Source organism: Bombus bifarius, unplaced genomic scaffold (assembly GCF_011952205.1).
Source record: "Bombus bifarius isolate JDL3187 unplaced genomic scaffold, Bbif_JDL3187 scf7180000007990, whole genome shotgun sequence".
NCBI lineage: Eukaryota > Metazoa > Arthropoda > Insecta > Hymenoptera > Apidae > Bombus > Bombus bifarius.
Window position 1 is genome coordinate 1,807,377 of NW_022884371.1, and position 26,217 is coordinate 1,833,593.

Consider the following 26,217-nt stretch of genomic DNA (forward strand, 5'->3'; position numbering starts at 1 on the left):
TCAGAACAGGACAAGCTTTTTAATAAATTTGGGAAAATTTGCGAACCAGACTCGGACAAAGTAAGAATTTTTAGCATTTTCAGTTGATTGTATACCTGAAAAGAATGAAAGAGTTCGTACAAACATATGCTCTATCTGTGTAAGTTTATGAGATATAACGAATTTTGTAAACAGAGCAAATCTACTGAAAATATTGAAATATTAAAATTCAGAATGGAACAAGCTTTTAGATATATTTGAGAAGCATCGTTCGTGACGACACGTCTACAGATTTGCTTTGAAACGGAACGTCATTTTGTGCATTTTCTGTGAAGTTGATTAAATATGACAAAATCAGAACAGAAAATTCGTTAAATATCATAAACGGACACAGATAGAACATATGTTTGTATGAACCTTTCCATCGTTTTTAGTACGATAAATAATACAATTGTACAATGATACAATAATAATATAATTTTGTACGATCAGCTGCCAATATTCTGTGGGTGCCAGATATTTTGTTGTACCCTGTACAATGTCACAACTTCATATTTTTTCATAAATATTAAAAAAGAAAACGTTTTATTTCTCATTTTATTCCGCGTCATTTTCAACTTTTAACAAATAAAAAAACAAGTAAAACAAGTTTAACAAGTAAAAAATAAGAAGTACGTTGTACGAATCATTTTCTTTCAATTATGTGCAACTCAGGAAATTCTAATTGAAATTAATACGACATAGCAAGTGGTAAAGGGCACACACGGGAGAATTCTCCATTAAATTAAAATTCCTCTTTTTCTTGTGGACTGTTCATATGCGTATAACAATGTATAGCACAATAATACGATAATTTGCATAGGAATATTTGCAAAAGGAAATAAAGGGAAATTCATTTCAATTTATTTCGCAACGTTTTATTCCAATGGAGAATCGTAATATTTTAAATTATTGTGAGACAAATATTTTGTCAGTTGTCGTTGCTCTTTGAACTCTCAAATCGTTTTGTTTTCGCTCTTTAATCATCGTGTTTTTACGACTATGTATCAACTAATAGGTTCGTTTAACCATCACTCTTGCAGATTGAATTGATTTCATTGAAATATACTCGATTATACTATACGCATTTTCTGATTAATAATTAATAACAGTGCGTAACTATTTCCAGCATACGGCATAGATACAAAAATGACAATTTTCCTCTTACATTTTTTTCACTAGTACGTAGTTATAGCATCGTTTTTCATAATCATAATTTTTCTCGTCCCACTTCGTAATCTACATTCTACATTATTTTCTCCGAGGTTATAAATACATATTGCCGATAGTATAAAATTTATAACGTTGTAACTGGTATACAAGTATGTTGCAATAACGTATCATTTTTTATGAAATATAGCGTGGCACAATTTACGATATACAATCACGCAATATCGATGTGCGTAACATACCACGTTACAGTACATCGATCTAAGATGACAATCTTTTTTCTCATCTACTTTGATAATTAACGCTAGAACCATTAAAAATGAAGAAACTAGACTCGTATGAAAGAAAAATGGAAATAAAAGATACACGAAGAAACACGCGATGCAAGGAGAAACACGAGCTTGCACGCGTTTTTCAGAAATGCAAGAAATCGTTGAAATTCCCAAAAATCTATGCTGTTCGATTTGTACTGTTTAAATTTCCAAAAAAAAAAAAAAATTATGAATTACCACTCTGATGTAAAGTTCCATTATCAAGTACAGTAACTAGCAATGTTTTTTTTTCTTTTGTAGTTAATTTTTCTCCAATACACGTTTTGTACTCTTTATGCAATTTTTTCTAAGACTGGAAACTTGGTATTCGAAGCGCGAGTCAGCGCAGTGAAGATGCTGGCGATAGTAATTTTCATTTCCTTCCAGTCTTATCTCACAGTCTCTCCTTTAATACAGAGGGCAGATATTTTTCCATCGCAACGTGTTAAGAACGCTCAGCTTTAATCTATTGGGAAGGCAACTAAGTGATTGCGGATTTTATCGTACCACCTAATGACAACATCCGCAATCACTTAGTTGCCAACCCAATAGATACATCCTGTGTAGCAGTAGGAAATTTGCCAACAGTTAGATGGTGGTCGTTATCGTTCGCAAAAATTTGATATCCGATGTGCAACGCGAAAATGAATTGCTTCGGCAATTACCTCTTATACGTATCTTCGTTTCGTAGCAAATAGAATTTCAAATTTGTAATTATCAAAGCAGAGTAGGAAGCTTGAGATTTCAATTTTCGTACTTTCCTGTTTCCTTTCATGAGAACCATACGTATCTGGATTACTTAATTTTTTATCATTTTCTCAATTATTAAATATCACAGGTCCATCGATCTTAGTTAAAGTTAAAGTTGGAATAGCAGCAGATTTCACGATTTTATTCGAAATCAAATTTCTCAAGTCTACGATAAAAAGGCTTCGAAGCGTTTTCATTAAATGGAAAAAATCCCTCGCTGGCTTGCTCGTTCCTTCCATTAGAACTAACCGACATCGGAAATTAACTAATCGTCTACTAAAATTTCATCGCCTTTTCCTTCTTGTCGTTATGGTGCAACACGATGCAACGATTGTGCTCTTTCATCGTTTCTCTCGGTAACACTTCCAGCCGTATAACGAACGTCGCAATTATTTTGTCAGCGTCGTTATCGGGCCCATTCGGTCTACGTAAAAGAAACACGCACGTACTCAGAAAAAGAAGAAACTAAACACGAAGGAAGAGAAAAATTCTTCATGAGATAATCTCATCGATCGGACTATGTTCGTCCTTATCTCGTCGAATGCGCGAAGAATGGAAATTCTGGTCAGTAGCCGAGCTCGATGACAGGAAACCGTTGGTCTACGTGTCGATAGTTTATCGATGACCTGGATAGCTAATTAATCGAATTCCAGAGGAAAGATCCCACGAATTTGCCGATACGGCAAACAGCATGGCTAATTCTTCGGAGAACAACCGAAATTCGGCTCGTTTCTGTTCATTACGAGCTGATATTGTTGTCACACCTATCGAGAAATCTGCTTTGTCTGGAATAATTATACTCCATGCTTTCTCTGCCATACTTTTCTTCCTAACCCTGTCATAGTTTGGATTTTATTCGCTTATTGCGGAAGGCAAGATTATAATTATTATAAGGTGAGACCGCGCAGAAATTCTTCAGTTTTTTAAGCTTAATGTTCCATTTGGGGCTTTCAGCGAGCTTCCATTATTTCACACATCTTTCTACAACACTAAGTATGACACTATCTGTATCAATCGTATCTGCAAATATCTCAATTTACTCGCCCATTTGCTCCATCTTTTTTTGTGAATCTGGTTTAACAAACATATTAGAAATGTCGTCGACAATTCGTGTTTATTATCGCAACATGTGTGATTTCCTAGTAATTGTTCGTTATTCGTTCACTTGTATCGATCTTTGTCTGTAGCAAAGGGTGTTACCAGTATAATAAATGTAACGACACCAACAACAACAACAATTGATTGTAGCTTCTTACTTTAGTCTAAAAATTGGAAAGAAGTAAGATAGATAAGTAAAGATAAATAAATTATTTGGTAGTGGTATTGTAACGTAGATATCAAATAAGAGACACTGTCAAGCAATTAAAATAGAACGCTAACATTTAGAAAGAAATTATACAGGGTGGTTGGTAACTGGTGGTACAAGCGGAAAGGGGGTGATCCTACGCGAAAAAAGAAGTCGAAAATATATAATAAAAATTTTTCGTTTGAGGCTTTGCTTTCGAGAAAATCAACTTTGAATTTTCGCTCGGTACGCGTGCACTTTATCACGTCTCGTTATAACGGATCTTACTGTAGATCGTTGTCTCGATGGAAAAATTAAAAAAAAATTTTTTATTCTATATTTTCGACTTCTTTTTTCGCGTAGAATCACCCTCTTTCCGCTTGTACCACTAGTTACCAACCACCCTGTATAGGCAGATTTTTTGGCTAGTTAAGGTGAAGTCAGTGTTAGAACTTGTGTCAATGTAATCGCATAGTAACCTCTAAATTACACGGCATTACAGCGGGTTAATCCTTCGGCACAGGTGATCGATACCGGGAAAAATGGGTTGCTCTATTAAATATGTAAATTCAATGCCTCTAGATTCAGCCATAATAGGAGCCATATCTTTCATTTCGCGGCAAGCTTGAAATTTAGTTAGCTCTGTGCATCGAGTGAAACAGAAACAAACTTTGAATTCCGTTGAACAATGTAAATTAATATTATGAGAAATAATTAGTAGAGTCTAAAAAGTAATTAGATTTGAAAAGTTCGGCGAACGGAATGTTTGTTTCACCGTCGCTGGATTTTAGGGATGAAAACTTTCGAAAAAGCACTAAAATTAATTAGCTAAATATTCGGCTAGCAACGTCGTTCGAAATTCCAATTAACGTTATATTTCATTTGTTATCGTAAAATATGCAAGCCCTCGAGATTTCGAAAAATTAATCAGTTAAGTATTCGCCGAAATTAGCCAACTATTTACTATGACGCGTATCCGTTAATTCAATTATACATATTTATTTATCTTATTTACCTCGTTTACATAAATACGCGTTCCCTCGAAAATCGATGAATTCTCAATTTAATAAAAGCGAGATTCGTACGATTGCGCCGATACCAACACAATATAATCTTTCCAAACGCCAGGCAAAAAGGCGAAAGCTTGTCTCCTCGATCGTCGATACAACGACCTTGACGTCACGTAAAACAGCGAAAGCAGTCGTTCTTCGTTCGCTCTTCAAGAGAAGGCTGTCCTTCCAGCACAACCCCGAACCAACCCCCTTCCAACACCCCCCTCCGGCATTGTGCGATTGTCTCGGGAAGTAGGTCGGCACAATCAGTCCTCTGCAATCGCACAGATAGTGCACCGGCTGGCTACAAGTTCGCTCTCGAAATTCTTCCTCCTCAGCCTAGCGTACAGCGCGAGATTCACCTAATTTCACCACCTTCGGCTACTCATGAATTTTTTGTCGTAGGGAAAATTCTTCGGCGGAAAATTTGTTCCCTCGAAACAAAACAGAACGATGGTATCGGTAGTACAGTTTTTGTTATTTTGCCTTTTATCGCGCGATATCATTGATACAACACGAAGGTTATTTGTCACAAAAGCCTCAATTCCAATTTCGTTGAATTTCGGATTTGTCGTAGAGAGAAGCGATCGTCGCAAGCCGCGACCAACGTGCATGTTACTCAGAACCTTCCCCTTTACGACATAGCTCAAGGTCAAGGTCATTGGAGTCGAGTCTCCGCTTCCGTGCACAATTACCGATTATTTATGTAACTTTTTCGCATGACAAGCGACTTTTAACTTTTTTAGGACGTACGATATGATGTGACGATCTTATCTTGGGGCAGCTACTCATTGACGTTAGAAATTGATCTCTGATTTTGAAACGTTTGTCGTTGTCTTTATTGCTTTCTTCTTCTGTTTTCATCCGCCACTTTCCTTCCTTGGAATATTCCCAATCATTCGGAACAAGTAACAAATGGAATGGGTTAGAGCTTTTGAATTTACGAAGAAAGCTCTTCTTCTGTACAACTTTCTCGAAATCTTGTATTCTTCGTCGTAATCCGAACAATCAAAATCCTTATTTTAATTTTCGGTTATTTTCACCTTCCCTGGCAATTTGTTGAACATTCTAGAAGGCGAAAAAATGAACGTAAACGCAGAAAGTCGAGCGATAGAGTAACACTGGATGGGAAAGGGTCGAGCCAAGGCGTTTCGAGTAATTTCGCGAGCTAATATTTGCTCCATCAATCAAACATCTAACGTCCTTGGCGGAAGAAACGGCCAGGTTACCGCTAGTCGGCCGCACCTGGTTGGTTCTATCGCGTCGAAAGATGACCCTACTCGCCCTCTTTCCCTCCTTTTCGATCGTTCCACCTTCGCAAGAATTTCCGTCGTTATCAACCTTTCAATTATCATCGAATTCACGCATCAACCCCTCTTAGTACATTTAACAGATTGCTAGGTTAAAAGATAGTAGATAAAAAAAAAGATTTTCGCGCTAGTAGTGGGGGGAAGAAATTGGTTCGCCAGAGATTTAAATTCCACCTGTCATGTACAATGCATAGAGTTATATGTTTTAAGTATTAAAAGTAGAAATACTCCACTACACGAGATACGAAAGTATCGCTAAAACCTGATTCACGTTGGCGGTCAAAGGTGTTGCAGATTATGCAGAACGATTAACACGTTCGTCGAACCGCGTCGTAGATATTAAATTTTATTCTGACTGTTGAGAATTGTGGACCTTAATTGCCGAAATAAGATTAAAGGAACACTGAGGTTACACCTAGAATTCAAATTAAAATAGTTTTAGATTTATTTAATAAACGATTTCCAGGATCTTCGTCGATACACATTTGGGCGCGTCTCAGCACTTTCTTTGTCTCACCATCTTCCATACCACACTGCCAACGGAACAGTTACATTCATCTGTTTTTCGAGACGTCGCGCACTCATATTCACATACGTGTATCACTACTACGCGGCCAATTTAGTCCAGCATACAAAATTATACATATCTCAACAGTGACAAATACTCACAGACAATTCGAGTTTGGAACCGTAGAGAGACGATTAGAACGCGATCGATCGTTGCGATCAGGTGATTGCCAGGTCTCCTGGCTATCCGAGTCAATCGACTGTGTATTAACCGGAGACGCGCGTATTGTGCGCGGTAAAAGTGCAACTTGAATCAAAGCAATAAATAATAAACTGCAATTCGTACGCTTACGAAGCATAAGTAAAAAAGTAAATATACCTGGTGCGTAAGAAGGAAATAGGCAAGGAAAAGAATAAATGAATAAATCACGGGTATAAGGAGAAAGACGGAGAGGAAAGAACGTATTTCATAAAACATTCGTCGAATTCGTTTGAAGAAGTTAGGTTTCGAGGGACTGAGTCGACGTGGTAAGCGAACCGATGTCGTTACTCACAGAGTTCACAGTTTCACAAATGCAACTAATAGGATCCCTAGTGGAGGAGGAAGACAAGTGTCTCTGCACAAGGAAAGGTTGTGCTAGTCTTAACGGTCGCGTAGGTGCATGCAAGTTGACACACTATTTCTTGCGACTAAAGTCACGTAGTTCGCTGTAATTTCGGTACAAACTCAATTTAAACGCTCGTTCTCCGTGTTCCCTTTCGACTGTCGATGGCGGTGTTGATCGTTATGAAACCGACGCCACAGTTTTTCGTTTGACTCGACCGAACGTGCAAACGATCTTGACCGATGCTTCACCCGATTTGACCGTTGGTGTGAATCAAGCTTAAACAATACGAAACACAGTGCAACTACTTTATACACAACCATTGTATTTATTCTAGGACTGATTATTTAGGATTTTAGATAGGATTTATTCAGAGGACTGATATGAACGTCGTTTAATGATCCATCGCGTCGTTAATGACGTTCAATGAATACAGGCGAGGATATCTTGTAGACTTGGTAGATCGTTATGTTATTCGTATGATAGCGCGATAGTAATTAAATTCAATAATAAATTCAATGGTCAAAGACAACGATTAAAAAGTAATGAGGTAGATATATAAAATCGGAACGACGCAGAGTTGTGAGGTATCATTCAGTGCTGTGGAACATTAACTGTACAGGAATTGTTCGTCACGAAGGTTTAAAAACATTGGGCAGCCTATTACAGAACGTTTATAACTTTCTCGAGTGTTTTGAAAGGAGCAAATCGTTCCTCGCTTTTTCATTTATTCGTTTCATGACAGACCCGTTAAAAAAGAATTGCCCACTTCTGGTTCGTAGATTCTTTCTCAGACTGCGAACTGCTGAAACGCTCGTAACACGCACGACTGATTAATAGCTTTGACAAAGGAGGAACTTAGCGTTGCATATTTTGCGTTCTAAACTTGCTGACGCTGTACCTCTCTGGTATTTGCTACGGCGTTCATTGTCAGTGGTCGTGACACAGTGAATAAGTTGGATTAAACGTCTGACACACGCTTCGATTTTCTCTTCTTATTACGTTACTTTTAAGTTAATGTGTTACTTTACGTTACAACACACATGGGAAGAATACACTGACCACGCTACAAATGAAACGACAATTAGATTATTTTGAAGAAACGGTGAAATCGGGTCGATTCATTCGCCTGACAACGGTTCTATTAGGAATTTTATTTGACTGGATGATTTAACAAAAGACAAGCGCAGAGTGTTCTAATTATAGGAAAATTGGAATTGTTTTAACGAAAGTTGCGACTTCCATGGGGCGAATTATCACTGAGCCAGAAAGTAATAGTTTCTCGTTGCTCCGCATAAGGCTGTTTAATACTTTATTCTGGCAAAGCGTTTTCATAAACAAGTTCTATTTTCAATGGTTTTCATCACGGATCATTAACGACTCCCGTAATTCTGTAAACGAAAAGAGGGTCACGGCATATGTTCGATACAACGAAAATTACAACGCTAACGAGATTATTGCAAAAATCAGTGTACATTTTCAAAGACGTGCTATTGGTAGATCACCTGTGTATTTAATTTTATATTTTTATATTTAATTCAACTCTTATAAATTGCGTCTAATATTAGGTTGTCCGGAAAGTTTCTTTCGTTTCATAAGGCGATAATAGATGAACAACAATTTCTGTTTTATATTATTTTATTGAATTAGAATTATTTGAATTAGAATTTTATCGAATTTATGACACATTTCGTTCTATTTCTATTATTATGATCGTGTATAATTCAATAAACTAATATAAAACAAAAAAACGTTGCGCGTCTATTATTTCCTTATAAAACGAAAGAAATTCTTTGGACAACAATACAATGATTCTTTCGTAATCGATGAATTATTTCAAAACAATAGCAATAAATTACCCTAACTTTTTTCACCTAAAACATATGCAAATTTTGAAGCAACTTTTAAGCTTTCGTTCGCGTAGACAGTGTCATAAATCTGTATCTAATATTCCGTATCAACGCGTCCAATCAATTTATCCCTCACATCGTCATCATTAATCGGTTGAACGAATTATCTTAAACTGATTCGTAGCTACGCCAATCACAGGCTACACGCGCGAATCGAGCAACTAACGCATAAACTAGAATATTATAATTCCATCGCTTCTAAAAAAACCTTTGAAATTTACATTCGTACTACGCGTCTCGCATAGCTTATCCCCCCACAGTGTTTACACGTGATCGCGATATTTCGTAAGCAGCCGCAACGAAACAGTGGATTACGTTAAATGTTATTTCTATTCAAGCTCGAATTTCGAATCTATCAACATTCGCTCGCGAAGAAACGCGACTAATAAATATGGATTTCAAAAAACATAGGTTCCGTCTAGACGCTATCTATATCCTGATGATGTAATTTTATATTTCTAGAAATTGTACGCAGAGATTTGTTTTATTTGTTATACGCTGTTAAATTTTTGAACAAGCATTTTAGCAATTTCGTGTATCTAGAATCGTGTACGTTTGTGATAAATTCATACATTTATCTGTATTTACCCATTTCATATTTATTTCATATCTAATTATGAGATCTGGTTTAATTTCCCATAAGCATACAGATATTCGCACAATTACATTTTTATGAATATGAAGAAATGTTTTTTATTGGGAAGGCAATTACTTTGATTTATTACAGTCGTGGTTTCAAGGCTGATGACTTATTTGTACATGTCAGCAGACTTTCAAATACGCATCAGTGTAATCTGTAATCTAGAGAATTTAATTATCGTAGATGTATAAACGTTGAGCATCGTGGATTGCAAGCAAAGAAGAAGAATTAGCGAAGAAAGAATTACTCGATTATTAACTTTATTTATTTATTATAATAATAATGGCGAAGCTGTTAGTATTCAAAGTTTATAATTCCATTTGCGATGCTATATTTGAATTATGTAAGGAAAACGTAGTCAGGAAGAAAATTAATTGCGAAATATTCGCAAGACGAAAGTTGGCAATTTATCTTCTCGCACATCAGGTTGAAGAGATATAACTACTTTCTCTTTACCTACGACCTTCGTTGACCCTGAGCGACTACGTATTATCGTATAATGAAGTTGTTAGAATGTGACTTATGCTTATGCATTTTCACCAACATACTGTTCTATTAAAAGAGAAAAGTTTATCACTTCGTAATCACTTCTTCCTCTACATCTTTTTTATACAAATATAAAAATATATCTACCCGAAATAATACCTTATTTAATAACATATCTTTTATATTATTTATATTTCCAGAAATATCCAACCTAATTTTAATTTACGCTTTGAAGGTTTGAAGATCTATGCACGATCAAATCTAATCTATCGATTATTTACAATTCTTCGTATCATTTTCTTCATATATTTATCCCAAATTCTTCTTACTATCTAATAATCATTTATACATCATTTATGCAACACTCGTACTTCTACGAAATTACACGTCGATGACGTACAATTCGATCGTGCATTATTACCAAGGAATAACAAACTTCTGCCTAGCAAGTTTCATCTCTCGTTTTATCTACGCACGTAAATCACCAAAATCATCCAATTGTCACACGTTCTGTGTCACACGCTGTACAAGCATCATTCTTCTTGGCTCAAGCCGCACGGATCTAGCTCATCGACGAGTATATATATTTATCTCCTCTCGAAATTAGAACGCACAGCGTCTAAAAAGAGCTCATACGTGATTTTCGATGGTACGCCAGACGAAATATCGGTTAGATGAAAAGCAAAGGATGCCATTTTTCAAGAACGATCGATAGAACTTGTTTTGACGCTTTTCGTCGCAGATCTTACTTAGCGTCGCGGCGCTACGATACGGAGATAACCTCGCGATAATATATCGACGTGGTTAATGCGATTGTAAATCGCGACGCGACCAGCGTCATCACCGTTGCTTTAATCTGTGTACGACAAAGCGAGTGTTGTATTCTCGCTGATCTTGGACGCGTGCCTTCCCACCGAGTTCCGTTCACACGAGCTAACTGTTGCCATCGCGAAAGCACAGAAGGCGCTTGGAGCATCGAAAATGATTTTCTGAGATTTTGCGTAGGTAAAAGCTTACCTCGAGCAAGCATACGCCAAGCGGCTCGAATTTCGTACTCTGAAAAGCTTTTCAGTATTCGCTCGAAACCAGTTTTATCTAACTTTAATTTATATAATTATATTATATTGTGTTATATGTGTTATGTTATAATTGTAATAATTCTAATTTTTTTGGACCAAAAAACTGGACCAAACACTAGTAACGAAAATCTGTAATCAACAAAATCAGACTGTTACACTTAGCACTGATAAATTTAACACTGCTTCGTCCACTATCGGTGTAAAGTTAGTCCGGAAAATTTGAAAATTTTGGATTCGTTGTTGTTGTTGTTGTAAATTATTCTACGACTGCTCTACGTCGTTCCAAAGAAAGAATGATCTGTCTCGAAAGGTTTCAGAAACAATGCCATTTTTTTGTTTAACCGAACGTTTGAAAATTGTTCTGAATTTGTCCAGTTATAGTATAAAACAAAAAATAGAAATTTATTATTTCTGTATAAGACGAAAGAAACTTTTGCGACAACCTAATATTATTTCAACGTCGTATTCAGTTTAGGAAATAATTTGCAAAAACTGTACCCGTAAAACTATGAACATTTCTTCACGTTCTGGCAGCAATAGCGTACAGTGAAAGGTTTTCCTTTTGGAACAGGTACTTAATCCCCTGGAATGACTTAGAACGAAAGTTTGAAGACCGGAACGCGAATACAAAGGTGACTTTACTCTTACGTGGTCGTCGTCAGCGAGCATCGTCGACGCAATAGTAAAATACGCGTTAGTATGTGTTCCAAAGGAATCCTTTTCCGTATATTATCGTTGTCAAAATGAAAAAAAAGTATCCACAGTCTTGTTATAGTTATAGTTTTTGCGAATTATTTCCTAAACTAAATACGATATTCAAACGATACTTTGAAACAACGTCTGGAACAACTAGACAATCCAGGAACTTTTAAACGTTCGATTCTTAGAAGATGAGGGCCAGTAGAAAATTGAATTTTTTAAGGTCGTTTCTGGGACTTTCTGACGTCAATTGTTATTTCGTTGGAATCACGTGAAATAAATGCGAAACAAGTTGAAAGGAAAAATTCGAGATTTGGAAAATGGGGGCTAATTTTATACAGGCTCGTGCAATACGATCTGAGGTTTCCAGGTAAGACTCGTGTCTAGAAAGAAAAGAAATCCGTGACCCATGACCCATAGATTCTGGTCACCGTCCCATAACAATCAGACCTAAAGCAAAAGCACATCTTTAAATTGGCATTCGAAGAGAATTAAATGTCTGCACACAAGCACATGTACTGTAACTTGATAATTGGAGTGTGTGATAATTACAGACACATGGAAATGAAAAAAGAAATTAGGATTTTCATCGATTCATGAAGCAGAATATTTCTTTTTATTGAGATATTTCTCGTAAGAGAATCAGATAGAGAATGTCATACTAATCGTGCGAAAGCGGTGAATTATTAAGATAAGTTAGACAATTTTCTAATGTCCAGTTCTTCTTCATTTTGACTTGGACGCTACAAGAGAATTGGAAGTTTTTGCACCACCTATCATTAGGGAATAAATGATCATTAGTATCGTAGAATCGTCCGAAGCACGTGGCGTTTTTGTATTGAACTTTTTTCCCAGCGCAGCGCATTTCCTATTAGATTCCGTACGAGATAAACAGTTTGATTAGAAAACGTCACGTAAAACCTTCGTTCGTCGTTACATCATCCGTGGCTTGAAAATGTTCCATTCGAAGGTTGTTTCTATCGTTAGTGATTAATCATTAATTATCCGCTCTTTGTGCGATCCTCGTGACTAAATGACAGGGTTGGCTGGTTGACGCTTCCAGTAGAACGTTCAACTTGCCAATGCGAGTAAACAGCTCGGCTTTTGTGTTGCGTTAATCTACACGATCGACGTGCATTGACAGAGTTAGAACATAGTCATTACCTTATCACCAGTGCAACTTCGTTTATATGAATTCCAATTTACAGTCGTTCAAAAAATTGATTGCACGTGCTCACATTTTACATGAAATTATCTTTATAAAAGAACGAATTAACGAGGATAGGAAAACTTAAAATTATTGGTCGAGTCGCTTGTTGCTCTTCTCACGTCGAGCTGAATGAAAAATAAAAAACGTGGACACAAAAACCTAAGGAGAAGGTGACACGTACAGCAGAAATAATAAATTACCGACACAAAGATCATAGGAAACGAAGTAAAAGAGAAAAAGAAAGGAGAAATGGAAGGAGAATATGAGAGCAGAAGCTATTACAAATAGCATATATCTTTGGCCCTTACTCTTAGGATCCAACCAAGTCTATTATAATTAACAATCGCTATCTGTATATAAATATTAATTAACTGGGCGGAGGACACGATTGAGCTACCCATTGACACACACGTAACATTTTTTCGTATACATTTTCAGACATATAAATTGCAACTGCTTTCCAAGAAACGGAGTAACTGTTGATAATACGATACGATCAATCTAAATTAGCGCGATACCAACGAATCAGTAGCGTAACGGTTGTATCTAAAAAAAGAAACAAGAAAAAATCGCGGTGGTATTATGAATTAATCAATTTTTAAAGAGGACGTGAAAGAAGAAACGGGGTTGAAACGTAAAAGTGGTTTCCGTGACACAGATTACCATCGCGAATGGCAAATACCGTTGACCGCTGAACGATGATTCGACTCGACCCTGTTTAAACATGGAAGAAGAAACTCTCGTCCGCCACAGAAGGCAAAGAATTGTCTGGAAATTGGCCCATGGCACGTTCATAAATTACGAATAGGCTAGGAGACAGGCCGTCTGGCGGTAGCTGGGCACACGGTTTCGATCGTTTCTCTACAGTCCAATCCGATCACCTTATTTTCCATCGTCCATTTCTTTTTTAAGCGACTTTCTCACATTTTCGTTTCAATTTTTATTTTATGGACGTCTTCTTTTTTGTTATCCTACATGCGGTTGTATATTCTTTGTTAATACTTTTTATATCTCAAGAGAAGGAAGCATTTTGGCAACGCTTTGAAGTTTCGTTCTTAAAAGAGAGTTTTGTAGGAGAAAGTTCTACTGGATCATTTAATTAGAGAAATATCAGATCAACGTGTAGGATTCACAGCACTCGAACAGTTTGGCTATTACATAAAGTTATTCTTCTAATGGAACGTGATTTAATAAGTTGTGAATAAACTTCACGTCGCTAATTGGTCATTTTAGAGAGATCCTTAAAGAGAATTGTCGAATTTCCGGAGGAATGGGAAAGTCGTCTAAAAATATAGGAACAGAGAATCTTTAGGAGAAAATTTAGGCGAAGATGGAATTAGGGGACGAGAGTCGTTTTAATGAACTAATTTCTAAATTTGTACATTCATTTCTCCTCTATTGGACATACACATTGTGTGAACGAGTTCTCGCTGCTTCTCTTCATGTTATGTATTTCATGAACCGTACATCTTTTCAACGATAACATATCTGCGACAATATAGTCCGTTCATTGTGTTTTTCCTTCTTTTCGACGAGAGATGCAAGAGTATTGAAGAATTTTTGGAGATATTTCAAAACGTAGAGTCACAAGAAAAAAATGGTACGGATACGGAGCCAGTAACACGGATTTCATGAATTTGCTTCTAATTAACACTGCTCGTAGCGGCTGGCGAAAAGAGCTACGAAAAGGCAGAGCATTCAACGAAGATCAAAGGACGCGAGACCTTTCGGCGGAGACTCGATCGATAGTGTAGAACCACTGGCTCGGAGACAAGGCCGTGACTTTTCCAAGACTGTTTAGTGTAATTTGTTGAAGGGTTCGAATTACATATTTCACTGGAACACTTCTCTCTTCGTCGTTATATGGTACGAGCAGAAATTCAAGCTGAACGAGCTTCTTTCAAATGAATTAAAGACGAAAGTAAATCAGTTGCGAATTCATCTCTGATTTAATAAATAAAATAACGAAATTATCATATACGTAACATTATAACAACGAAGGGGCGATCGCATTCACATCTTCGGAAAGTCTTCGTATCTCAAGCTTCCTCTTTGAACTCACTTTATTCAACGTATATAAATGCAACAGACAAAGGTAGTTACGAGTTTGACTGACGAAAAGCGATTAGCCTTATTGTAGATATGCTTGTGGTCGAAGGACGAAGAAATAGGTGTACGACTTGTGTCGTCTTATTCGAAAGAGTTCTAACAGTTGCAAGAAACGAGAGAATATCGAACGGTTGGTTTCTCGCATCTCATGTGATACACGGCATAGCTATTGGCGTACTTCGAGTTGCAGAGGCAACGGCGATAGAAGTTCGACTTGTAGTGGTAAACTTCGACTTGCAGAGGGCTGCGTGTTCTAAACTGGAGTTACAGAGGTAAAATAAGGGATCTGGAAACGCGGCAAATAATTCGAGTTAAAGTAAGTCTTGCCTCAAATTCGACGGATTTTCTAGTCGTAGAGGTACAAATATGCGTTTTTAATATCAGAAACAGAAAAATTTCTGCTTCAATTCCAAACCAAATTCACCAAGGGAAATTCCCCTAAACTAGCGAATTTCATGGACGCAGTTGCGTGTGGAAACTCGGCCGAAAGATAAACCCTTCCATCAAATCGCAGTGTTAATTAACGTTTGTCACGAGACTTGCTGATCGAAGTTCGGCCCCTGTGCGTCCGTTCTGTCGAAAATGTGCCGGAACGAGTTGGTTACCGTGCAATGGCAGAGCCGCGATTGGTCGGAGTTTGCCGGGGCAAAAGGGATCAATACACACCGGGAGCAGGAGTAGGCTTTCGACACGGAGAGGCGTAGGCCGGTTATGTTCTCCACTCTACGAGAATCGGGACTGCCAGTCCTTGACCTTACCGTGCTAACCTTGACCTAGCAAACGTCCTTCAACGGAAGCCTGATTACACCAAGAGAACGTTTTGGTTGGAAAATTTTTCTTTTTCATCCCTCCCTTTCTCTCGATGATTCTCACCTCTCTTCCTCTCTTTCTCTCTCTCTCTCTCTCCCTTTCCTTCTCTCTGTGATCGTGCGTCCTGAGACTTTTTTCGGTGAAACAGAAATGCAGAAAGGAGAGAAAAAAAAAAAAATAGGATTGGACGAGTGTGTTTGCTTTGAAGTCGAGGGTCGAGGATCGAGGGTCGAGAGTCTCTGCCTGCGTTTTTCGTTCATCGAGTACACATAACTTCAGACTTTTACAAAGATTCGTATTCGCGCAGTCTTTGCACGTGGAACTTCTCCGGACCACCAAAATTATATTTTCTTCTGTTTCGTATCCTTTCGTCAAATATTGCAAAACTTGGTTCGCGTAATGTAGCTTCTGGTTTCGACTAAAGTTTATGATTAATTTATGTGAATTTATTGTAAGATACATATATATTATCATCATTATTATTATTAATCTCATCTGTTTCGCTCTTGTGTGTGTGTGTGTGTGTGTGTACATATATATTTCTTATGTACGTATTGGTGTAACAGGAATTAAACGCATGCATAAATTGATCAGAAACTTTGGTCGAAGCCAAACGATACATTACGCGAACTAAATTTGACAGTGTTTGACGAAAGGGTAGGGAATAGGACAAAATATTATTTCGATGTTGAATTCTAATGTTGTGGAAATTATGCTTGATGAAGTTACGTTTGATGAAATTTGAACTTTTAAATTGATGAACATAAGAATGATGAATTTTTAAATTCCATACAACATTTCCAAAATATAGATCGTTATAATGCGGGTCCCGATACTTTTTATAAAACTTTGTCGGTTACCTTTGAAAGGCTTGCGCCTCTAGACGAAATGCAATATAAACTAAAATTAACAAGCCATTTTCATTTTCCACTAGGTCGTGTTACCGCGCAAAAGCTTACTACTAGAAAACGATGCGTAAGCAACTGCTACGAAAAAGTTGCAAATCTACGTTCATCGAACGAAAACTATAAATCTATCTTGTGGTTCATTTCTCTATCGCCGCAATAAAATACAAAAAAAAGAAAAAAGAAACACGAATGAAAATCGATTTATTAAATGGCTTTCCTGTAATCTCCAGTTCCTCGTTCCTCGTCGAAATATTCTCGCGATATTTTAACAATGCAGACACGTTCGATTTTTGCGTCGCTCTCTTTTAAATAAACATTTATAATTTGGTTATTAGCCGAGTCGACCAACGATCCCGGCGACAGTGGTCGTTTTTGCGCAATTGAAATCGTATGTTGCAACCTTGAAAGGCGCGTGCCACTCGAGAAACGTAATGAAATTTAACTGAGGTTGTTAAGGTCGATTCTATCGGTCTTATCGCTGTCGCTACCAGTTGCTGTCTATCATGAGCCTTTGCACACTTTTCTTTCGCGTTTCGTTGCAGACAAGAATGGCCATAGAATTTTCTTAAATTTTCTTTCTCCGTCGTAACGACTTATCGACTGATCTACGCCCTTCTCTATACACTCGTTTAACGCTAAAAATAATTCTATCCAAGTTTTACATATAAACGTTCCGCAATGTATAAAGATTACGTGGAAACGTGAATCGGACAATAATTTTCCTTCGAAGTATAGATCGAAGCAGTGAAAATTATTCGAATCTAAAAGATCTGATTTTAACGCACTTTCATCGTTTGAATGTCTGTTCGAAAAATACACGTTTCGCAGATCCCATTGTTCGAGTGTGTCATTATTTGAATATCCCACTGCTCGAACCTTCCATTATTCTAGGCTAACATTCTTCAAATGGTCCCACTATCAAAATGTTTGTAATTGAATAATTTAATACACAGAACGAAGTTCGACTCAATTTAATGTGCTAATGAGAAATTGAAAATGCGTCGTATTTGTGTCACACTTTATCGTTTGCTATTGTCATTGATATTCTTCCTACGGTATATTGTAGAATGGTCATTGTAAAGAAAAATGGCTACGTCTGTTTGACAATTATTTTATTTGAACGATTGCGTACCAATCAAGTTTTACGATTAATAAAAAAATTCTTACTCGTCTTTGCCTTCGACTAAATCAATTTCCATAATGAGATCAAATTAGACGACTCCTTGAAACGATTAATAAAAACCTGCTAAGAGAAGCAAGCTACTGTAATCTACAAATTCAAACAAAGTTACGCCAGAAAAGGAAGGACTGATCCGACTGTTCTCTATCAATCTTACCATAGAGAGCGTGATAAATGCGCTTGGAAGTTAGCACGAGAATACTTCACGTCAGTTCCTTTCGATCGCCACTCGATACGCCTGCGAGTTCAATACGAAGCAGCAGCTTTATTTCCCGTTAGAAGTCGGCGAACGAATAAAGTTCCATCCGAACGTACACGACGTTATCGCGGTGCTCTTTCTCCTTTCGGTGAATCGGAAGGATCGAGGCTCTATCCTGTCGTATGAATTTCACCGCCTCTCAAACACTCACGGATCGTTTAATTCCTTAGCCGTGGTGTATTTGAAATTTATTTACTTCGAAGGTTAATTTTTTAATCGATGAGGATACACGTTGAAAGCTGAAGATTTAACAAATACAAACACGCAGATTGATACAACAAAGAAAAAGTAAATACAAGATACGGGCGAATAACACGTATAAGCGGACGTGCGGCGATATCTTATGAGAAGATCAGAAGAAAATAAAGTTTTTTTTTTATTATTTAATTTGTACTTTACAATTTGTCCAGCTGGACATTTGGTAAATTTCTCTAGCTTAATTACTAAATAACATGTGGGTGGCTACCACCAGCGGGATACTATCTTCGAGTTTGACTATTTTATTTCTTTAGTGAGGTCAGTGAGGTGTTTTCTTTTTAGTCTTCTTTTTATGAGAGTTTTACTTCAGCAGCCAGCTGGTTTGGATTTGTTGCTGTTCTTTCCTGGTATTTTTCTGCGTACCTGCCGATTCCTTCAAGAAAATAAAGTAGAACACAACTTTGTCATACGACATTCTTGAGAAGATTAAGTTTGAAAATTTGTCGATTAAATTAGCCTGATTATCGACCCGATGATGAATACAATTCGGTATACATAAATTAATAATAAAAATCGGTAGAGCGTTATTGCGGATGCAAAAATAAGTGAAAAACGTGAAAAGGAATTTGTCTGTTTGAAGCTTAATTTTCAAGAAAATAGTGTTTGAACGTGTTTAGTGAGAAGTTGGCCTGGTACATGCGCGTGTTCAACAGTCAGATTTATTTTCCAACAAAACGTCTCGCGAACGAAGTTTATTCTACGTCTTCGACTTATTTCCGCACGTAGAGTAACCTTCTGTCGATTATTTACTCCTATTCAGTCCTGAATTAGCCAAATATAAAATTGACAAAATTTTCAAACCCGATTTTCTCGAGAACGACGCATCGGATGAAACAATCTTTTCTATATCTCCTTATTTTTTTCCTAAAAAATCGATGTTCGCTATGTCCACTTGTACACCTTACCTAATCTCCTATACAGGGTGGTTGGTAACTGATGGTACAAGCGGAAAGGGGGTGATTCTACGCGAAAAAAGAAGTCGAAAATGTAGAATAAAAATTTTTTCTTTTTAATTTTTTCTTTAATTTTAAATTTGAGATCCGTTATAACGAGACGTGATGAAGTGCACGCGTACCGAGCGAAAATTCAAAGTCGATTTTCTCGAAAACAAAGCCTCAAACGAAAAATTTTTATTCTATATTTTCGACTTCTTTTTTCGCGTAGAATCACCCCCTTTCCGCTTGTACCACCAGTTACCAACCACCCTGTATATTTAATCTCTCTTTACAGAAAAATACATTTTTGAGCATAAAGTACGTTACCCTGTAATTTTTACGCAAATTCCCATTTGCGCTATGTTTGAAATATTCCACTCTATTACCTCAAGTAATTCTTCTAATTCTTCTACGTTATTTATATTATCTATAAATCTAATTCTAATTCACCAGGTAAAATATTTATAGAAATTATTTGCCCAAAGAAAGCGTAATTGCATGTTAATTGCTTCTTCTCTAATCAAATAAACTTTCGACAATAATTGTCGTCGATCTATGTAGCTTACAGGAAAAAATATGCACTTGACGAATCTATTGTATAATAGACCAAAGAACTTTGGTCGTCGATCTTCTTAGCGTTCGGTCGCGCGAGTCGCGAGCGAATTGAATCATCCGTTCGGTCGTACTTGTTATTTAACGAGCCTCAACAAGTCGTTGACGTGACTGAAAAATCGGTCTGGATCGTAGTAAGCATTCGGGCCGAGCTGCTGAAACCATCTGTCATCGAGCCCTCCGCGCTAGTGTTTCCATCTGGAAGATATCTATGCCTCCGGTAATTGTTTAAAGCGTTATTTAAAAAATATTTCCTTTCGCAGTATAATTTATATACAACGATCAAGATTTTTGACTGTCGACGAAAGTGAAAATTGTCCGTGAAAGACTTTTGGAGAAGCGAAGTGTCTTTGGTACACAGATAACGAGAAACGTGGTTTTTTCAAATAATTACGATCCTTCTCTTCGTTCGCAAAACCAAAATTATTTGTTTCGTTATCTTCCGCTTCGTTCGTGAACGCGTGTGAAGTATAATTTAGCAATTGTGAAAATAAGTCAGATACAGATATTATACGATTCGTGCCTTCCCTGCAATTCTGCGTGTCTAACCTAATCGATAGCCTCGTACAAACCTACCAAACCGTCATCGATCGCAGATGTCGCGTTAACTTTCTACGCTGTCACGTTTATAACTTTGAAGTTACGTACCTACAGTGGCTGTGAAAAGTTTCTGTCCAGCCTATATACCATTTAACTATATATCGACTATACTGAAAGTATACTAAAACTATATTATTTCGACAACTACCACACGTCTATATCTACGTTGTACAAGTCATATCGTACCACAGCACTGTCACGAAATATTTTATTTAATCGTTCGTTAATACAACTAACCCCTTTGAGACCTGTTTACCAATCCTTTAAGCTGGCTTTACGCTTGTCCAGTGGTTGGATCGACCGATTGCATGGCAATGGTTTGATTGGAAATCTGAAAGTTTCTTTCGGATTCGTCGAAAGTGATAGGCTTTAGTGGCAATGAATTCGCGCGGAAAACCGACTACTGCACTGTACTACGCTTCAGCCAGCACTGGGCATCATTGAGCCGTCCAGACGATTCCAGCAACGCTGTGTAACGTTGTGTTAGCGATGGTGGGGCTAAACATTGGATTGAAAAAGTAGACTTTCGATCCGGTAGTTCGGTCGGATTACTTGCTGGAACGAAAACGCTGTACTGGAATGAAAACACCGTAGTGGAACTTTGTCTCGATTGCTCCAATTACAATCCAGCACCGGATCTTGCTGCAATGCTACTGGACCGACGTAAAGCCAGTTTCGTGCTCCTTGCGAATTAACTGCAAAAATTCAAAATTCAACTGAAAATTCAATTCTCCCTGAAGAGAAGGACGAAGCAGGCGTATTTCCAATCGATTCCAAAATTCCCAGCGTTCCAGCAAAAATTATTTTGCATCGTTGATGGATATTTTCGGATGTTCCGTGTATAGTCTGATTCGCTTGTGTTTAAAGCAGTCTATCATGGGAAAATATTTCGCAGAATAGAAACATTATTCGGCGACTGGTTGGGCAGAAAGCGGCGGACGTTCGACTCGTCCAGTGATTCCTCGTGCTCGCGAGTGCCTCGATGATGCTCGCTCGACACGCGACCTAGAGACAGTTGCAGCGGATCGAGCGAGTCGCGAACTGTTGTGCGAGTGTCAGATCGACACACTTGGTGGATCGGCGTAAGCAAGAAGAATGGCGTTGTTCTCCGGCGGCGGTGGCGGCAGTGGCGGAAGTGGCCCGCCGCCGATCAAGTCGAAGGAACCAGCCAGCCCTTCGCTTTCCTCTAGACCAAGGCAACGAAGCCTGAAGGACCGCCTCAGGGAAGGTATCACCGGGAAATTCAATTGGCAGTGAGTACCCTCGATGATTCTTCGCTTTGAGAGTCCCTTTTTTTCTACCACAGAGCGTAGAGTTTAGAATCGAAACATTTGGAATGATCAATTTCTTGCATACGCTATCGTCTGTAAATCGTGGGACATTTAAAATTAGTAGAATTACATTTAGCATAGATGTAAGGGAAGATTTTTTCATTATAAAATGATATTGATATCGTGGAACGTCAGTTGTCGGACCATAATTCGTTTGGGAAGGTTGTTCGAAAATTGAAACCATTTTTCTTCATTTATTTATACTTTTTAACAGTTTTCAATGCATCAAGTCGGATAGAGGAACAATAGAGACGCGTGAAATCTTACGCGAATGGAATACACACACGTAGTAAATGAACAGCTTTGTTTTTACTAAGAAGAGTTCCTTTCTGTAGAGACACTGGGTATTAACGGTATCACACATTAATTGTTTTGGATACGAAATACGAACGCCATTCTCATATTTTGACGTGACTTCTCTTTATTTGTGGTTTTTATTTAGCTGATTTTTCTGTTTGTTTGTCTGGATGGAATTTTGTAAGCGAATTTTCATCCATTTCCCGACCAGCTGAAACGCTGATGTTGAAACTGTGATGTTGATAATATCTTTTTATTGGAAATAATTGTTTGGTTAGCCGAAGTGAAATTTGACAAAATATTATTTGATAAAATATTTGTATATCGTGGGATGACAGTTAAAAGAAGAAAAAAGTAGAAAATAAAATATATAAATAAAAGAAAATTTTTTCAGTGGTTTTTGTTTAAAAATGTGCCGCTAAAAGGAAGAGTATAATTTTCTCAATCAGGCGTTATTAAGCGATAAATATCAAAGTTATCAAAATATAGAAATGAAAATAAAAACGTGGCTGGCTCGTATTAGTCTAATTACAAAGTTCCCAGAATTTTTACGCTTTCAAAGTCTCTCTTCTATTCGATAAGATGAATATCGGACTGACAATTTCAGTGAAATATTCTTCTATTTTTACCGCGTAATCGTTAGAAAATTATCTTGCTTGCGTTCATTGGAAATTTTTTGTATCCAAAAGGTTCATTCAAGGGAACAGAAGAGATGCTAACCGGATGGCCTCGCAAGGTTAATGCAATGAGCCCGCTAGCTCTTTATTTTTAGTAATATGAGTTCAACAATTGAGTAATACCCTATTATACGTGATTACCGCGTGTGCTCAATCTATATAGATTTCCCTGTATAATATTATTACATTCAATTACTTAATGATACCTGATCGAGGAAATTATGTTCTTCTTCTTGCTCCATCTTTAAATAAAAACCATTTAAAAACATCTTTTTTATTTTCACTTTCGTCGTAGCTCTAACCACTTTTCTATTCGATTTGCCACCGTCGTTATCTTTCGTCGGCCAAATAGCCATTTATTTAATTAACGATAACGTATAAAAAAGCATAGAACGACGAGGAAAATTAAGGAGAGGCGCTGGAAATTCGAACAGTAGTCTGCATTGAACAGAAACTGCGACGTAACTGATACTCCGCCACCAGAGTGGAGCACATGATTGCCTGTTCGAAAATGCAGATTCTCTCCGGAAACCGATCCGTTCTTTCTTTCTTTTTTATTTTTCTTCTTTTCCCTTCTTTCCAGAAAACACGCGAAGAACCGATTTGTTCGAGACGAAAGTCGTTCGATAACCGAAGTTCCACTGTACTCGTTAACCGGCTATATTATAAGAGAAACTAATTTACATACGCATGCTACGTTCTCAAGATTGCCTCGTAAATCTACTTTACATTACGACAGTTTCTTTTCCATACGTATTACGATGGTGCTTGGAAGTTACGTTTTCCGAAGCGTAGACGCGTTCCTTTATCTTCCATCACTTGGATATTTATAGAGTTGATTCCATCATATCAGAACGACGAAAAAAAGTAGCTGTAAAAACGTGCCGTTGGAACTTTAACTACGTCGCACGAACGTCAAATAAATAACGTAAAATGGTATTTTACCCTGGAAGCTCCACGTATTTTCCGACACCCTGTACATGTGTATTTGCGGGAATCTTACAACCTTATCATTAGAACTACCGATAGTTAATACGAAGATATTCCTACCAAAAGCAGTCAAAGTGACTGGTCTTTGAAGAATACGTAATAACAGAATATTTTTATATTTATTGATTTATTACTTTCTTACAGAAGGAATTTATTGATTTATTACTTTCTTACAGAAGGAATTCCATGTTATGTAGTAACTTTTTGGTATTATCAATCCATTTGGGATCCTTGAACGACGGTTGGCAAATTTATAAAATTGTAGAACCAGTCAATTTGACTGGTATGGTAGTTCTGGTATTATATATTTTAACTGATAATCTTGCTGGTATGGCATTAAAATAATACAGTGATCAGGTAGAGTCAGGTAATGGGATGAAAGGTGACGTATGAACTACCATTACAGAATCCAATATCGCTCGCTTTAATTATTCGCGGCAATAATTCAAGCGTTATCTTCGAGCCAGTGTTTCTCAGTACGCAGCGTAATCAGTAGATGGCAGTCGGTGTTAGTGTGGCTGGTTCTCGAACGATTCTCCGGACATTGTGGTGTCGGGAGGCTTCTTGAGAACCCGGCGAACGAGTAGGAGAACTATCAGTCGCTGTCCTCTCGTTATGTGCGATGCCGAAGAAAGGGTTAAAGCAGGGTACGAGAATTTATGGTTTTCAGGCAGATGAATAAAAATGCGTTCGACCCTTAAATGCATAATTTTCTTAGATAGAAACAGAAAGAAATAATTTTGCCGGATAGAAACAGAGTATAAAATGGATGGTAGAGAGTACGTTATTACTTTAATTTTCTTACGAATTTTTAACGCTTCTCTTTGGTGCTCGATGTGTTTTATTTACTCGTAATAAAGTAATAATAGAGTTGAATTATAAGAAGAAATGATATTTGGAAATACATCTGCGTAAGTCGATCTACACAGGCGAATTCGTACTGAGATGAAAGAAGACGCGACGAACAAAAGAGGGAGATAACGACGTGAAAGAGGGAAATAATGATTTGTAACTCACTGCGATCCTTTGTCGGTGATAATAATAATCCTTTGTCATCGTTGTTTGCATCCAGCGTGTTACTTAAACACGTGATTAATCGCAACGAAACGAAAGTTTATCTCTGAAAATAATTACTTTCGGGTCTGTTTATATACCGATTACGAGTCTGTTTTTATTTTCCTCGATGTGTACTACGAGTCCTTAAGGTCTTGTTAACTACTGATTTGTTAATAATCTGTTCAAGTTTACGAGAAGAATTTTTTTTTTTTTTAAAGCCATTGAAAGCTACGAAATTCCTTTACTGAAAATAGAAAACGAGACGAGGAATAATATTTAAGTATACATGCAAATATACATAATGCAAATACCATCGTCGAAGTTTATTACGAAGCTAATACGCAGTTCGTTGGAAAATATCGCGCGAGTATCGGCTATTTCGCGAAAGGAAAATAGGGAAGGAAATTCTTTAGCAACAGCCTGAAAGTTTGCTTGGTGAATTAGCAGCCGTTCACAAACTAGTAGCAGAGTAACATTTCGCGAATAGTAACAAGCACTGGCTGGTTTGCTAGCGTCGATACGCTAATTAGCTGGCAGTTCATCGATTTGCCATTAGCAGCGGCGGTCACAATGCGTCAACCGCTTCTAAATCGATCTATTAAATTATGACGCGATCGGTAGATCGGCCGCTTATACACGACAAATTTATCGTTATCGAGGAAAGATTGCCTGGCTTATTACGAAACGAGACCTTTCTGTTCCATCTCCAATGAGATTATTCATCGTTTACATGTAATTGCCACGATTCACTTTTTTCATCGCGAATATGGCATTTTGTGGACGAAGGAATTTCAATTAATTTATGCAAAGTGCCTGGCGAACGTAAACTCTGCCAACATCCACTTAGCAGTAATTAGAGTAAGATTTCGTTGGAGGATGGTAAAAATACTGTTTGAAATAGTATTTTAAGAATTGTTTTTACTGTACAATCTTCTATATTTACTTATCAATTTAGAATTTAGAACGACAACGAGGATCTAGAATTTGGTATTTTATTTTGATTGTTTATTCCGATTGATTGGTTTATTCTAATAGGATGTTCTTATATTTAACAAACTGTAGTTACGTTTACTGATAAATGTTAAGCAATCGCTTTAAACCAATTAGATAATGATTTCATTGCAGAGATGGTAAAAATACTGTTTGAAATAGTATTTTAAAAA

At 37.3% G+C, this 26,217-nt stretch overlaps 1 protein-coding gene across 4 annotated transcripts in view; it reads left to right on the top strand.

Annotated features, from left to right (window-relative positions):
- The window catches only part of LOC117205357 (TLD domain-containing protein 2), a 303,743-nt gene that overhangs the window by 55,034 nt on the left and 222,492 nt on the right, over positions 1-26,217 (top strand). The window contains exon 2 of one of the 4 annotated variants that reach the window (XM_033443681.1): positions 21,599-21,956. The exons of 2 other annotated variants lie outside the window; for them this stretch is intronic. In XM_033443681.1, the coding sequence (XP_033299572.1) occupies positions 21,799-21,956 (158 nt within the window). In that variant the 5' untranslated portion in view covers positions 21,599-21,798. Of the gene's footprint in view, positions 1-21,530; positions 21,957-26,217 lie in introns of those variants that run through there. One more of the 4 variants, XM_033443682.1, reaches the window with a different exon arrangement.